Raw genomic sequence first — 15439 nt, 5'->3', positions numbered from 1 at the left:
TGTATTAAATGTTCAATTTAATCTCACATTCAAATTCTCCGTCCCCTTCACTCCCAGCCCGGTCAGTTTGAAGGTGCATCCAGCGGGCGGCGGCTGCGGCGCCCCGCGGTCCACGCGGGCCGTGGTCACGTACAGCTCGTCATGTGACGGGCCCCCGAATGTGACGGACGTCACCTGCAGCGCCGGCATTTTGATCTTATCGAGGAGAGTCCCAGTACTGGGATCGATTTTTAACACCTGCAAAACAGTTTGATTTAATACCATTTGTTTATGTTGCTTGTGGTCGTTGTGTCCCACTGTTGGGCAAAGGCTTCCCGCTTTTTATTCAACTTGTTATTAATTTGCAGTTTCCTGGTCATTTTATAAAAAAAAAAAAATATAATGAATTTGAAAAATGTAGTTACAAGATAGTTATCGAAGTTAGCGAGCCACAGGTTGCCCTCCGTGTCTATGGTCATGCCGTCCGGGATGCCGTGGAGCCCGTGCTCTTTGTACACGAACACCAGCTTTGGATTCGCTGTAATCATATGGTTATTTCTTGAGTATTCTATCTAAATAATATACATTCGCTAAAAGAAAAGATTTGTACTTTTGTTTTTTATTTCTAACTCAAAAAATACTGGAAAAATTTGGTACAGAGTCAGGCAAAAGCTTTAGGAGTAACATTGACGACCTCGGTGGCGCAGTGGTAAAGTTCTTGCCATTGAACCGTGAGAACCCGGGTTCGATCCCCGGTCGGGTCATGATGGAAAATGATCTTTTTCTGATTGGCCCGGGTCTTGGATGTTTATCTATATATGTATTTGTTATAAAATATAGTATCGTTGAGTTAGTAATCCCATAACACAAGTCTCGAACTTACTTTGGGGCTAGCTCAATCTGTGTGATTTGTCCTAATATATTTATTTATTTATATTTATAGGCTTTTTTATTGTGGTTTTACCCGAGCGAAGCCGGTACGGGCCGCTAGTATATAGACAAACATGAATGACACTTACAAATGTTTCCAGTCTCGATATCGTAGTCATATCTTCTCACGGCATACTCGAACGAATCTGCGAAATAGAACGCCTTATTGTCGACATCCCAACAGAGCCCGTTGGATATGTCGATGCCCGAGTCGAGCACGTGCGGCGACCCATCCGGGTCGATGCGGTACAGGCTGCCTTTCTTCAGGTGGAACTTGCCCGGGGCGTACTCACCGCCCATCGTGCCTGGAATACAAACATTTATTAAATCAAAACAATAATAAAATCTTTGTTTCAACAAACGCCGACATACTTCTGTGTTCATATTGAGTATGTAATTTTATTGATATATAATGTTGTTAATTTATTAGTGAATTAATTTTTATTTACTATAGCTTTTTTTATTATATTTTTTTTATATTAAACTAGCGGCCCGTCCCTGCTTCACTCAGATAAAACCTTAATAAATTATACATTTAATAAATTAAAACTTCCTCAGGAATCAAACTATTTATGTAGTTAAAAAAGATGTATGACAGAGAAACATAGGGATATAGGGACAGAGAAAGCGACTTTCTTTTATACTATGTAGTGATAGTGATTATAATCTATCCAAAACTATTATAAATTATATTGTATTCACTGCTTTCTATTATACTAAAATGAGAGTCTGAATTGCATTTATCTTTTTTTTTATTTTATTTAGGAACCTTTATTTGTTCGGTATGACAGGTATCCGATGTCCTTTTCTATATTTCACACAACATGCATGCAAAATTTTAATAAGATTGGTTGAGCAGATCATCATCATCATCATATCGAGTGTGTTATTGCAAACACTGGTGTCAGATTTTATTCAAGTCGCCTAAAGGCATCTGACATGACTTTTACCTCCATCTAGTGGCAGGTAGTCGCATACACACTAGGGAACTAAACTGTGCACGTTTCCTCACGATTTTTCCTTCACCGGAAGCGAGTGATGGTTTATAAAAACTACTATACGCGAGTCAGATTGGTATACAAACTCATATGGCACGAGTAGGATACGAACCTGAGACCTTTCGATCCACAGGCTGGCGTCGTAACCTAATGGTTACGACGCCAGCCTGTGGATCGAAGCGGAAGGAAGCGGTGTTGGAGTAATCTCCAACACCGCTTCCTTCCGCTTCGATTGAGTAGATAAAACGTGAGGATCATTCTCACTAGTAGGTACCACAGGCAAATAGTTCCATTGAACAAGTGAGAATTTTTTTCCTCAGTGGTTCCATTGACTTTGAAACGTCAACGGAACAAGAAATAACAAACTTACTCTCGCATTTATGACATTAGTCAGGATTCGCTAATACTGTGTTATTTATTTATTTATGTACACAACATAAGAGTTACAAACAGGAAACTAAGTACAAAGTTACAACTTATTTCTATAGAATTTAGTTTACAAATGACTCACCAGCGAATAGTCTGCCCCTAGGGTCGGCCTTAGCGTCGTTGAACCTGTTAGTGGGGTTATCGAGGTCCACCTCCGCTATGGTCCTGAGCACCGCGGCCGCGTCGTCAGCCCCGCCCCAGTGCACCTCCAGCAGTCGCCGCTCCACGCCCACTGCGAAGTGGTGACGCTTCCCTTCTATTGGTATTATGAAGGCTGTTCGACCGTCTGTCAACACGGTAATCCTTACATATTAAACATAGTATTCTACCGCGTCTGTCTGTCTGTTTGTTGGCGTATAAAATTAAAAATTACTGCACGGATTTCCTTTTGGTTTTCACTAAAAGTTTCTTGAAGAAAGTTTAGGTGTATAATATATTATATTTATATCCGAGCGAAGCCGGGGTGGCCACGTCTGTCTGTTTCTAACCTTTTTTTAACCCCCGACGCAAAAAGGGGGGTGTTATTAGTTTAACGACCTCGGTGGCGCAGTGGTAAAGTTCTTGCCACTGAACCAAGAGGTCCCGGGTTCGATCCCCGGTCGGGTCATGATAGATAATGATCTTTTTCTGATTGGCCCGGGTCTTGGTTGTTTATCTATATATGTATTGTTATAAAATATAGTATCGTTCAGTTAGTATCCCATAACACAAGTCTCGAACTTACTTTGGGGCTAGCTCAATCTGTGTGATTTGTCCTAATATATTTATTTATATTTAACGTGTCTATCTGTGTATCTGTCTGTGGCATCCATCGTAGCTCCCAAACGGATGAACAGACGACAAACGGATTTTCGTTTGGTTTTTTTTTTGTCATAGATAATTTTATCCCGAGTGTTCTTAGCCAAGTTTTAATCAAAAGTTGTAGCGAAATGAATATGAAAAGTTTATTTGTTAGACAAATTAAAAAAAACACGAATTTCAGGGGGCTTTTTAAATTGTCTAACAAATAAACTTGTTAGACCACGCAACGGATCTTGATGCGGGTTTTAAGGAAAGTTTATACACACAAACAGACTATTAAACTGTGCGAAGCCAGGTTGGGTCGTGTTTGTATTAAAGGTTCTAGCCCGCGACTTTGCCCGCGTGATATTCTCATGGGAACAGTTATTTTTTGCAACGATGGTCCCTCATATCCTTCTCCGTATACTTACAAAGACATGTGTCTTTGTAACTTTCAAATTTATAATATTTAGCTAGGATGGAACGATGATGACGGTAACTGTGTATGGAATGATGCTATTGCAGGGCGCAAACCACACGCCTCCATATAAAATTGCTGAACATTTTAACGTTTTCGTTTGTGGTTATGGAAAAAAAAGGATAAAACAGTACTATTTGATAACGAATTATGAAACAGCTATGTGTGGCTTTAGAGGTGTTTCTCAGGGGGCGTTTCGACCGCTGCGAAATTTGAAAATTTGTATTTCAAAATTTTAACGAAGACAAGAATTAGTTTTGCTATCTGACTTCAAAATAATTAATCTGTACTGTGGTAATGTCAATTTTATGAATAATCATTCAGATCGATTTTGTAAATTATTCCATCCTCAAGAAACTTGACGGATCGTAATAACAGCGTGGCCGCAGCGGTCGAAACGCTCTGAGAACCATACTTAGGCGTCTTAAATAACTTGACACCAGTGTCAGCAACAATAACCTCGATAAGAGACACCCACCCATCTCGCAACTGGTGTGAGCGCCGGTCGCCGGGTCGTACCGGTGTATGGAGCGGTCGTACGTGCTGACGAAGTACAGCACTTGCTCCTCGTGGGCCCAGTGCGGGCCCTCGCCCAGGGTCACCGCTTCCACCACCTTCTTCAGTGTTGGCGCCATCTGTGATTCAAATCTATATACAGGGTTACTGGCAACAAACGCAAAACCTAACGACCATTTGGGTACATCAAAACTAGCAACTTTTATTTTATGACTTTTCGTGATTCTTAGTTTTTTTTTTTTCATATAAAAAAGCAATCTAATTTTTGATTCTACACATCTTAACTCTGTGGGTGAATTTCACGAGCGTTGTGAACTCCGCCGCGGGCTCTCATTAGTGTTTATTAAATTGTACATTACACAGTAATCAATCATAAGTAAAGTACTGGTACAATGTTATTTTTATAAATTTTTAATTTAAAAAAAAACTTTATTCAAGAAAAATGTCGGACACTAATGAAACGCTACACGCCGCATTCAAACGCTTGTGAAATCACCAATTTATTACGTTTAGATAAAAGTCATAGAACCAAAAGATGTTAGTCTCTGTGTACCTTATGTGCCTTTGGAAGGTTATGCTTTAGATACCAGTAACCTGTATATAACTAGCTGCGCCCGGAGGCTTCGCTGCCGTGGGAATAAAAAGTATCCTATTCTATGTGTATTCCAGGTTATATTCTAACTAAACTACTGCACGGATTTTCATGCGGTCACTATTCACCAATAGACAGCGTAATTACTGAGAAAGGTGTGTAATTATTATGTTTCTACCCGAGAGAAGCCGGGACGGCTTGCTAGTTTAAATATAAAATATTGCTATCGTATTTGTTTAATAATCTAATAATACTTAATATGTTAAATGTGTTTGCTTGTCCGTCTTTTACGTCAAAACGGAGGCAACGGATTGAGGTGATTTTTGGTATGGATATATAGTTTGAGAGCTGGAGTTTCTGCCGCGGGCAATAGCTACCATCATAAAACACAAATATTTCTCGTAGATATATTACCACGTTTAAAGAAATGAAATAAATCCGAAATAATTAAAAAGCAACCGAAAACTTACATCCACTTAACAATTCAAATATCTGTACAACAATTCGTACTCACAATCCGCGCACAATTGCCAATTAACAACAACTAATAGGGTATTTTATAAGTTTCACAATAAACACGATGCTGCGAACTGACAATATGTGTAAACCTTTATACCGTCATATACTCATAAACCGTACGTATCTAATCTCTGAAGATGTGAATAGGTTTTTAAGGTTTTTAAGTGTTTTAAGTGATATCAATAATAGTAAAGTCTTTCATTTTCACAAAAAATTTAAAACAATATTCACATTTTGCATTCTAAATTGCATTGGCAACATGGGGTAATGACCTTCAGCCGCTGCTCTCCGTGCTAGTGTAAAACTGTAGGACTGATTTTTATTTCTATATAAATAAATTGATTGATTGATTTCGCTAAAGGATTTTCTCTCTTATATTTAAATGACATAATAGCTAAAACTTTTGAATGTAATCACGTGGGGCTCTGTCTACCCAGGAAAGGATGGAGACGTGATTAGTTTTGTTGAGAAGAAACATTAAAATATGCGCTTCAACGATCAAACGACTTTATTGATGAAATTTTGTGTAGAGACCGGACTAAAACATATACATTATTTAAATCGACAAATTTGATAGCGCTATACCTCAAGTCATGTCAGATGCCTTTAGGTGACTTGTACAATATCAGACACCAGTGTTAGTTACAACTCGCACGATAAGAAAGGTTACTATGTCAAAAAATATACAACGTCACAGAGTAGCTCAATAATAAATTGTAAAGACATCACGTTCTTCGATGTTCCACGCCTCAGGTGCTTCACAAACGTAACGTGTTTTATGTTCACTGATATGATATACAGGGTGATAGCCTCTTAAACACTATTGTATATATGTATTTTATATTTTTATAGCCATATCACGCAGCTGTGAAATAAATTTCGCGAGCGGTGTAACGTATTATAAAAAACAAAGTACCTACACCCGCGTCCCAGCTTTGCTCGGGTGAAATTTAATAGAAATAGAAATAAACTTATTCACAACATACTAATGTACATCACAGGAAATGAACCAAATGTTAATATTACAAAGGTACATTAAATATGCTACAAAAGGGCACTCAGCTTGTGCCGTGACGAAGAGCCATGACGCTGATCTTCAGTGATACTTGATAAATAATCACGAACAGACGGACAGATAGACGCGGCGGAGATTTTTGTTTTATAAAATGTAGTGATCATCAAAACTGATTGAATTCACTATAATAATAATGACATTATATTTACGTTACAACATTAACAACATTCATTCGATGTTCGAACAAACATCCTGTGTGTTGTGATACGTCTTTAGATTAGATAACAGCAATAATATCAAAATACTCGTATGACGAATTTATAGATATGACTAGCTATTGCCCGCGGCTTCGCCCGCAAATTTCTTTGCGAAAGTTGAACGCACATGATTTTCATACAAACTTTCACCCCCCTATTTATATTAATTTGGATATAAATTTTTCAAAATAAAAATCAGAGACTCAATAATCAATGTAATAAGCGTAACACATTTTCATTAAAAAATGCAACACGATAAATCTGTTCTATAATCATTTTAAAACTGATTTGTGTTTTTACATTTTTTTTAGTTAAAACAGATTGAAAGCGTTACAGTTTACTTCTGTAACACTTTAGAAATATTTTGTTTAATACATTATATTCGCATACCACTGAAGCCTATAACACTACAAACTAACAACAATTTTAAACGTAAAACATAGATTACGATGACAAATACAGTAAGAATATTTTTATAGACTCACGTATAATATGCCGAAGGTTGCTTATGTAATCCACTCCATTGTTTTCAACACAATAATCTTTCAGCCAGGCAGCGCCATCTCGATCAGCTCCACGCCTTTGCCGAATACGCAGATAATAACGCTTTTGCTGGAAATAAAAACAGCTTTAAGTTTTTTTTTTATTTCAGTCTAGATGTTGACGGCTGCTTCGCATCCGTGGGAATTTTGAGATAATGTATATACCTATATATGTACCTTTCTTATGGTGAAAGAATTTTTGAAATCGGTTCAGTAGTCTCGGAGATTACCAGCCTCAAACATACAAACTCACAAACGCTTACCTTTTTATAATAATAGTATAGATTGAGACTATGAAAAATTCGAGGTTACACAAAAGAAATTGAACTGCCTCTCAGCCAGCTAGGCATTTTATCCCTTAGTCACCTAGTACGACACCCAACCTATATCTGGAGAGTAGTCCCATTTATGTATTTTAGAGTGTCCCATTTTATGAAAAAAAAAAAAAAAACTAAAACTAAACCAAATAAAATATACTTACTTTGAATAATCTACAAGATCCATGCCCTGTATATCGGAAACATCGCTGTAAGTTTGAGATACGTACTCAGTATTTAACACATCATCTTTTACAGACCATTTAAACAATGTAACTCTTTGGTCTACTGACGCAGACATTAAAATATTATCCAATAATATCAAACCAGTGATTTGTGAACAATGAACACTATCCATAGACAATTTATTACAAATTTCGAATTCCATTCTGTAATTTTGAGCAATTTTAAGAAGATTTAGATGTATTGTATTGTCGTCGCCACCAGTCGCTAATAAGAAATGTGTTTCTGATATAATTCTAATATCAACACTGTTTATTCCAGATTTGTTAGTATAAATATTGAATACAGGTTCAATATCTATTTGTTCATACTTTAAAATTACATTCCAAATAATAACTTCACCTCTTGTGGAACAAGTAAATAAAAGATTTTCATCATTAAATTTGAAATATCTGGTTTTCAATATACAAGTTTTATGATTTTTAAAGTCTTTGACATGTTTGAAATCAGCATTTTTAATATTCAACTTGAAAATTCTAAGCAACGCGTCGGAACATCCAGCAAAAATTACAAAGTTATCTTCGTCTATTTGCAATAAGTCTATAGCCATTATTCTTGTCTCTGGATCGAAATCTATGGTACAGTTTTTCCATGATTGTTTCCCTTTCCTCTCTTTTTCAGGACCCTTGATCATGAAATCAATCAAATTTTGTGATTTAACAATGACTTCGTTAGTTTCTTTGATAAAGTTTAATATTTTTATACATATTTGAGCTCTACCTCCCGCAGAAATTAAAATATACTTATTATGTCCTAAACATTTAGCTTTCACTGTTCTTACATTAGATAAATGTTTGTAAATCACTCTATCTTGCAAATCTAAATCTTCCATTGACGATATCCTCAAAGTTGTATCTTCTCCTCCAGAAATACAAAAATTACATGAATCAATTCTTACAATTTCTAAACAATTAATCTCTTTGCAATGTGACCCACTTACAATATTAGTCGAAACAGTTTTGCTTAGCTGAAAAGTGTGTATGTGTATATCTAAATTCTTTACATACATAAATTTTATACACTCATCAAAATTACCATTTACTTTCTCAATATATCTGACTACATCCCATGATCTATGTCCTCCTCCACATGCTACATCTAATAACTTGCTGTTAGTCTTCAAATCATAGATAACAAACACTCTCTCATGAAAGCCACAGATCATATTCCCATCCTTGTCTATGAATTTTTCAACCCACTGGAATTCTAGATCTTTACTATTCATATAGTTTGCTACAAACTTCTCTTGATTAGTTACATCAAAGTATTTTATACTGCCATCTCGACCAGTACTGACAAATCCATCTTTCTTCACCACAATTGAAGTAGGACCATATCTTCCATGAACCTTATTAAAAGTTTTAAAAGGAGATTTAATTCCTCTTTTATACACATGAATATTCCCACATCTGTCACCAACAATGATCACAGTGCCAGTAGAATCAATGTTACAAGCTGTCAGCCATCTTTCTTTGCACACTGGAAGAAAAAATTCTGCAAATTCTTCTATTTTATTTCCATTACATGCCAAAAGCTTTAATAATCCCCATTCGCACCCTAAAATTAAATGTCTGTTACCAGCCCAATGTAATGACAGCACTTTGCCAAAATCTAATTTGCAATTTATGATATTTAGTAAAGTTGCTGCAGCTTTACAATTTTCTACAAAAACATCCAAGTTTCCACTCATATCTGCTACTGCTACCATTTGTTTACAAGACGATAAGCTGATTAACTTATAACTAGATTCGTGTTTTAAATTATAAATAGCTTTGACTTCATTCTTAACATCATAATGAATTAAATCATCAGTGTCATTCAATATGATTATATTCCTTCTAGCAGTAAAAACTATTTTCTTTGGTGTACCCTCAGCTATATTTAAAACAATATTCTCTCCATGATCAGTTGCTGTTGATAGAGGGTGAATGATCACACTGCCATCACCTCCACCTGTTACTAAATGTTCATCATCAGCATTCACAGACCAAACACCACTATTTTGGTGACTCACAATCTTTTTTAACAACTTCCCATCAAAACTCCAAAAACATATAGCAGAATCTTCACCTACTGACACCAGTACATTTTTCGTGATGCAACTTCTCATGACCCTGGCTGTGTGGCCATAAACTTTATGAGAACAGACTATGTTTGCTCGCTGCCAGAACTCTATGGTATCATGAGCTAATTTAGCCATTGAGTTCATATTGCTTATGCTCCAAATACAGACAGATCTATCATCGGATGTAGTTACTATTATACCATTTTTTGAATTGCAAGATATTGAGAATATTACACCCTGGAATAATAAAAATGACATAAATCAGCCCTTGCCCAGCAATGGTATACAAAATAGGCTTGTAAAAAATCAGAAACATGATACCTACATGCAAAATCAGAAAAAAAAATGTTTGTAAAAAGTAAAATGTTAATCAAGTATATTTTAATTGACTAGATCCTACATTTATTGGTCCAAATAAATCATTTGATACCAAATTTAATTACATGGCAATATCCATGAGGATCAGGAATTACATTTCATATCTTTATAACAGGCAAATTAAATAAGTAAAAACAGCTAACTCACCTTGTGTCCCTTCAAATAATGCAAGGCCTTTGCAGTCTTACAGCTATGTATGATGACCTCAGAAAAGACAGTTCCAGCTAACACCAACAAGTCATCCTGCAACCGCTGGATAGTGCCACTATATAAGATAGAGTTCTCCTTGCTTGCATGTTTGGTCTGCAATATGCCTGTTTTTGTGTCCCACACCTAGAAATATTTGAATCAAATTATGTCACTGATGAATTAAAACTGCAATAAAATGATTGCTTATGTGAATTTGGTAAACATATCAATGTTTATTTAAATATAACAAAGCTTAAAAATTGATTAACATTATTTGAACACATCCTCTTATTCATTAATAAGTTAAAGCAAGTATCCTTTAGAGAGGGATAATGTGTTTGAAGTGGTAAATGCTTCAAATAGTTATGAAAATAATATGCACAGAATGTGTGCAAATAGTTTAAAAATATTTGTGTACAGATTTTTATTATCAGGCAGTTTAGTAAATAAATACACAAGGGGATGACTTGTATTAGGTATTTCTCTGGTTTACAAATCACTCTTAGATCTTTGTCTTTAGACTAATTCTATAACAAACTAGGCGACTCAGAAACAGAACTGACAGAAAAAATAGCTAGCTTACCTGAACAACACTATGTGCAGTCAACAAAGCCATTTCATCAACAGTGACCCATATACCAGAGTGTAGCCAGTCATCACATACTATAGGATCCATTACCCTCTCAAATTTTGCACGTTCAGATACTATAGTAAACTGCTTACCCCCATAAACAATAATTTTATTTGAATCAAATGAGGGTATGATTCCATATATTTTTTGACCATTTAAACAGTGTAATCTTTGAAATAAATTACTGGGTTTCATGCTGAATACATTCAAGTAACTACCAATGCCTGAAAAATTGCAAATACGTATAGATAGATGATAATGGGAAATGTTATGAAGTAAACTTCATAGGTTATGATTACTTACCGGCAAGAATTACATTTCTGTGTAGTTTAACTGCTGTTACATCTGTGCGAACCATTAAGGACGACATAATGAATTTTGAAATACACAGAATAATATGTAAAATGTTAAATAATAAAATATTTTAAATAAATATAGTATACAATGTGCGAAACGTCATTCAACGATTTGTCACAATTGTCAATTCAATGTCAAAAATAAATCGCTCAACTTCACTGTTGTTTTTTTTTATTTATATAAAAGTTGCCATATAACTTTTACAATTTTTCAAGTAGTTTTATTTTATTGAGTAAATAAAACTACGGTGATCGCTTTGCCTAGTATTGGAGATCTTGGAAAATAAAAGATACTGAAGTACTTTTATTATTTATGTATTTATTTAATAAAGTATTTAATGTAAATAATCTATTCGGTTTTATGTTGATTCAATGGGTAATGTTCGCCGTATTTTTTCAGGTGATTTTCCATTTGTTGCATTTGTTTCCTTAAAAGAAAAAAATAATAAATTACTATTAAATAATCCATAAACATGATAACAAGAAGATTAAAATGGTTACAATAGGATTGCCAACGATCTTTACATTGACCCTATATTTAAGATCATAAGAATGTGTTTCATCGCTTGCTGATAAATTATCGGGTAGTCGATACGAAACAGCGTAAAAAATATTTCACTAGTGTTGAATAGGGCTAACTGGCCAATCACATCAGGCATATGTATCTAGTAGTTAGTTTATTTGTCAGATTACAATATAATATCAGAGAGTGAAGAAACAGGCCCAAAGATTTTGAAATACAAAAACAATCTTACTGAATTCTCGGTGGCATGTCATAATAAACATCTTCAAGCATTTCTTTCCAATGGGGTTTCTTCTTTTTCTCCGCTTCTTGCATAGTTCTCACAACTGTGTTACGGCACTCTTTTGCCCATTCTTTATCAGCCTCTTCATCCCATAAACCTGTAAGCCGCATAAATATTTTGAGTTTAGAAAAAAAAATGAACATATGGGTGTATTTAAAGTATAATTATTTACCTTTTTTCTCAATATAAAGTCTTAGTTTGGATAAAGGGCTCTCATCTTTAGTCCATTTATCAATTTCTTCTAAAGATCTATATGCACTGCTGTCATCTGAAGTGGAATGATGGCCAACTCTGAAATGTATAAAAAAATATTGAGCTTGACAGATGAATATTGCGTAGTTTATATAAGATCATTTCTTGCTCACAGTGAGAAACCAGCAATGAATGCCAAACCCGTCAAAGTTCAGCGATAGTTTTTTCTTTTCGAATGTGTTATTGCTAACAGCTATAGTGTATAGCTGACATTAGGTGGTAGTCAGTCAAATGATATATTAAGTTTACCTGTAAGACATGGCTTCAATAAGAACAGGTTTATTGTGGTCAATGGCTAATTGTCGCGCCTTACTGACGGCGTTGTACATCGCAAAGACATCAGTTCCATCTACGCGAACGGTGTGGATCCCCATGGCCGGGCCTCGGGCTCCAATGCCGTCGCCGCGGTACTGCTCACTCGTCGGCGTCGAGATTGCGTAGCCGTTGTTTCTGCTGATAAATAATAATAACTATAAAAAGGTCCATATTTAATATTTGGATCGAAAAACGTTGGTTGAGTACCTAGTAAGACCCGTCCACAACCCGTATGTGTGATTGCAAACTTCAATCAAATGCTATAGAATTTATTTAAGTAAACGTAGTCGTGAGGATCAGCTATTGTGTGAAATACAAAAAGTAAATGGCAAAACCCATCCATCATCAATGTTTCAATGTTCTGATGCATTTTTTGGCTAAATATACTTAGGTACCTAATAATATTTGAACTAGTTACTGTTTCCAAGTTATAAAATTACCACAAAAAAATGATAGGGCAGTCGAGGGTAGCCGCAAAGTTGAAGGCTGCGTGAGCGTCACCCTCCGAGGCGGCACCATCTCCGAAGTAGCAGATGACACAGCCGTCGTTGTTGGGCCGTCTCTTCATAGCATAAGCTGCTCCTACTGCCTGGGGCATCTGCGTTGCTGGAAGTACACGTTTGAAAACCTTTAGAAATCGTTGTTCATCTTGGTTATAATTCAGAAAACCTACAGTGTCACTACAAATTGGGGTCAGAAAAATATTGATGGACAGAAGAGTGGAATTTGAAGGTACTCATGAACATTATGTGATGCTCCTACAGAGAGAAGAGAGAATGGAAGTGGTTTAAGAAAATAATAATCAATAGGGGACAGTTCAGATGATACTATTCTAGGCACAGAGATACAAAAAATATAGAATAAAACTACCTAAAGGACTGGAAATGGTCGCAATGTTATGCTGCTTGCTACCATAATGGACTGGCATCTGCCTCCCTCTGCCAGGGTCCTCGTCATTCCCATAGCACTGGTTAATCAACTCCGTAACCGTCATTCCTCGGTATAACAAAACCCCGACTTCTCGGTATTGAGCAAAGATCAAGTCTTTTGGAGTTAAAGCTGCAGCAGACCCGACATGTATACCTTCTTCGCCGTAGTTGGTCATGTAAAAGGAAATACGGCCTTGTCTGAAAAAAGAAAACAGTAACTACTTAAGGGCCAATGAAGAAGAGTACACCAAGTCATAAATTGCGGAATATTTGTTCTCAAAGCTACAAAAGTAGTAGTAACTAGCAATTTTAATTGATTTCTGAAATTTGAGTTACAAAAGGTCCCGGGTTCGAGCCCCGGTCGGGTCATGATGGAAAATGATCTTTTTCTGATTGGCCCGGGTCTTGGATGTTTATCTATATATATATATTTGTTATAAAATATAGTATCGTTGAGTTAGCATCCCATAACACAAGTCTCGAACTTACTTTGGGGCTAGCTCAATCTGTGTGATTTGCCCTAATATAAAAATAAAAAAAAGTATTTCTCTAAAAAAAAAATATTTTAATTTCTGTTGTATTTACCTCTGAGACTCGTACAAAATCTTGTCCATCTGACTTAACTGCACCATGGTCTTGTACATGTTCAGTAAGGTATTTTTATCCAAGTTGGGATCCTCTCTGCTATCTATGACTGCTCCGTTGTTGTCCACCACCCTATAAATGGGGATAGGATCGTAGCTGGTCTCATTCAGGAATTTCATCTCCGTTACGTAAGGAGCTTTAACTCCCGGAAATTCGGCATTTTTCCCGCCATTTTGAGAAATGTTTGGAATGTATTGAGTTGAGAGAAGCTGAAACCGTGTAAACAAAAATAAGTATTAAATAATTATGAGCATGACGTGAGATAACCATTTTCCTGATTTCATTTAATATCATAATTGATTAAATGCCTGTTTTAAGGAAGAAACAAAGTTTTTACTTTTTACATCTACCCTGTTCATTCACAAATTGAAATAGGTTAACGACGTTTACAACTTGAAGTTATATCTCTTTCATTCACCAACCGCAGTAGTAAATAAGTAATAATAATTAACTGTACATATAACTTTAAAACTTTATGCACCATACGTTTCACTGACATAGTATCCGGTAAACTAAAATATTCACCCATGGCATGATATTATCATATACTTTCTTGATAACACACGAAAATAAACTGCTTTTCACAACTGGTTTTGTGAAGAGACCTACCCTGACAGATTGTCGCAGGACTTGTAGCTTGAGCAGCCTAGAACCGTTGCGGAGCGCCATGCTGTGACGGCGCGCCTGACGCAACTGGTATTTTCTGTAAATACTGTATTCTATATTAGCAAGTAAGATAAGGAGCGCGGCCTTTCGTTCGGGTCGGCTATTATCAAACTAATCTGTATTTGATTATAGCTGATGCGACTGCACGTTTTATTTCACATTACATAATGTAAATATTTTTTTTCTAGGCTGATTTCCGATGAAGTCTATTTAATTACCTATTCTTTATCTCAATGCATACAAATAGTTTCCATTCAAAAGATGTATACAAATAAATTTAGGAAAAATATCAGCCAGATTTTAATAGGCCCCATGACGATAACATTTTTCAAGATAGGTACTTAAGTAGTAACAAAGAAATCAAAACAACAATTTTTGCAGATAAGATAATTTTGACGGTGTGGTATGATATGATTATAAGTTAGCGATGTTAATTACATTCGCAGATAAATGCATGAATAGGTTATAAAAAATAATAATTTAATACGCCAGTTATGTATTAGTATACTTTACTTCAATGAAATAAGATAGCCTTGCATTTGTGTAGCGAAATGTATTGAATCATTGATGATGCTTATGTAAGTATCTTTTTGTAGGTATTTGATTGTATTG

The 15439-nt window shown here is 35.6% G+C and overlaps 2 protein-coding genes across 10 annotated transcripts; both read right to left on the bottom strand.

Moving 5' to 3' along the window:
* Positions 1-4: 4 nt before the first annotated feature.
* LOC128671845 (regucalcin-like) lies at positions 5-11346 on the bottom strand. 8 transcript variants are annotated; one of them, XM_053748648.1, is made up of 6 exons: positions 6979-7111; positions 4073-4229; positions 2419-2622; positions 999-1214; positions 405-517; positions 5-237 (listed from the first exon to the last, which is right to left on the bottom strand). In XM_053748648.1, the coding sequence occupies exons 2-6, from the start codon at positions 4227-4229 to the stop codon at positions 13-15; spliced, it is 915 nt and encodes a 304-aa protein (XP_053604623.1). In that variant the 5' UTR covers positions 6979-7111; the 3' UTR covers positions 5-12. The 8 variants fall into 8 exon arrangements, 5 of the variants coding, with proteins under 5 accessions (XP_053604623.1, XP_053604626.1, XP_053604625.1 ...); XM_053748651.2 differs by having other exon boundaries at positions 4073-4242; positions 6979-7089; XM_053748650.2 differs by lacking the exon at positions 6979-7111 and adding an exon at positions 5807-5945.
* A 167-nt stretch (positions 11347-11513) lies between these two features.
* BckdhA (Branched chain keto acid dehydrogenase E1 subunit alpha) lies at positions 11514-14888 on the bottom strand. 2 transcript variants are annotated; one of them, XM_053748372.1, is made up of 8 exons: positions 14771-14888; positions 14102-14370; positions 13458-13714; positions 13028-13193; positions 12522-12725; positions 12193-12311; positions 11970-12117; positions 11514-11642 (listed from the first exon to the last, which is right to left on the bottom strand). In XM_053748372.1, the coding sequence occupies exons 1-8, from the start codon at positions 14828-14830 to the stop codon at positions 11564-11566; spliced, it is 1302 nt and encodes a 433-aa protein (XP_053604347.1). In that variant the 5' UTR covers positions 14831-14888; the 3' UTR covers positions 11514-11563. The 2 variants fall into 2 exon arrangements, with proteins under 2 accessions (XP_053604347.1, XP_053604346.1); XM_053748371.2 differs by having other exon boundaries at positions 14687-14855.
* Between the last annotated feature and the right edge of the window lie 551 nt (positions 14889-15439).

The sequence above is a fragment of the Plodia interpunctella genome, chromosome 8 (genome assembly GCF_027563975.2).
Source record: "Plodia interpunctella isolate USDA-ARS_2022_Savannah chromosome 8, ilPloInte3.2, whole genome shotgun sequence".
In the NCBI taxonomy this organism is placed as follows: Eukaryota; Metazoa; Arthropoda; class Insecta; order Lepidoptera; family Pyralidae; genus Plodia; species Plodia interpunctella.
This window is presented reverse-complemented; position numbering and strand designations above follow the sequence as displayed.

Bases quoted from the DNA above. Each gene is read 5' to 3' on its own strand.
- LOC128671845 (XM_053748648.1), bottom strand. From the start codon at position 4,229: ATGGCGCCAACACTGAAGAAGGTGGTGGAAGCGGTGACCCTGGGCGAG. The intron at 1,215-2,418 runs GTGAGTCATTTG...TTTGTATTCCAG, and splicing joins TAGGGGCAGACTATTCGCTG to GCACGATGGGCGGTGAGTAC. The intron at 518-998 runs GTAAGTGTCATT...ATATGATTACAG, and splicing joins TATCGAGACTGGAAACATTT to CGAATCCAAAGCTGGTGTTC.
- BckdhA (XM_053748371.2), bottom strand. From the start codon at position 14,830: ATGGCGCTCCGCAACGGTTCTAGGCTGCTCAAGCTACAAGTCCTGCGA. The intron at 14,371-14,686 runs GTGAATATTTTA...ACACGGTTTCAG, and splicing joins ATGATAATATCATGCCATGG to CTTCTCTCAACTCAATACAT. The intron at 12,726-13,027 runs GTAATTTTATAA...ATTATTTATCAG, and splicing joins TGCCCTATCATTTTTTTGTG to CAGAAACAACGGCTACGCAA.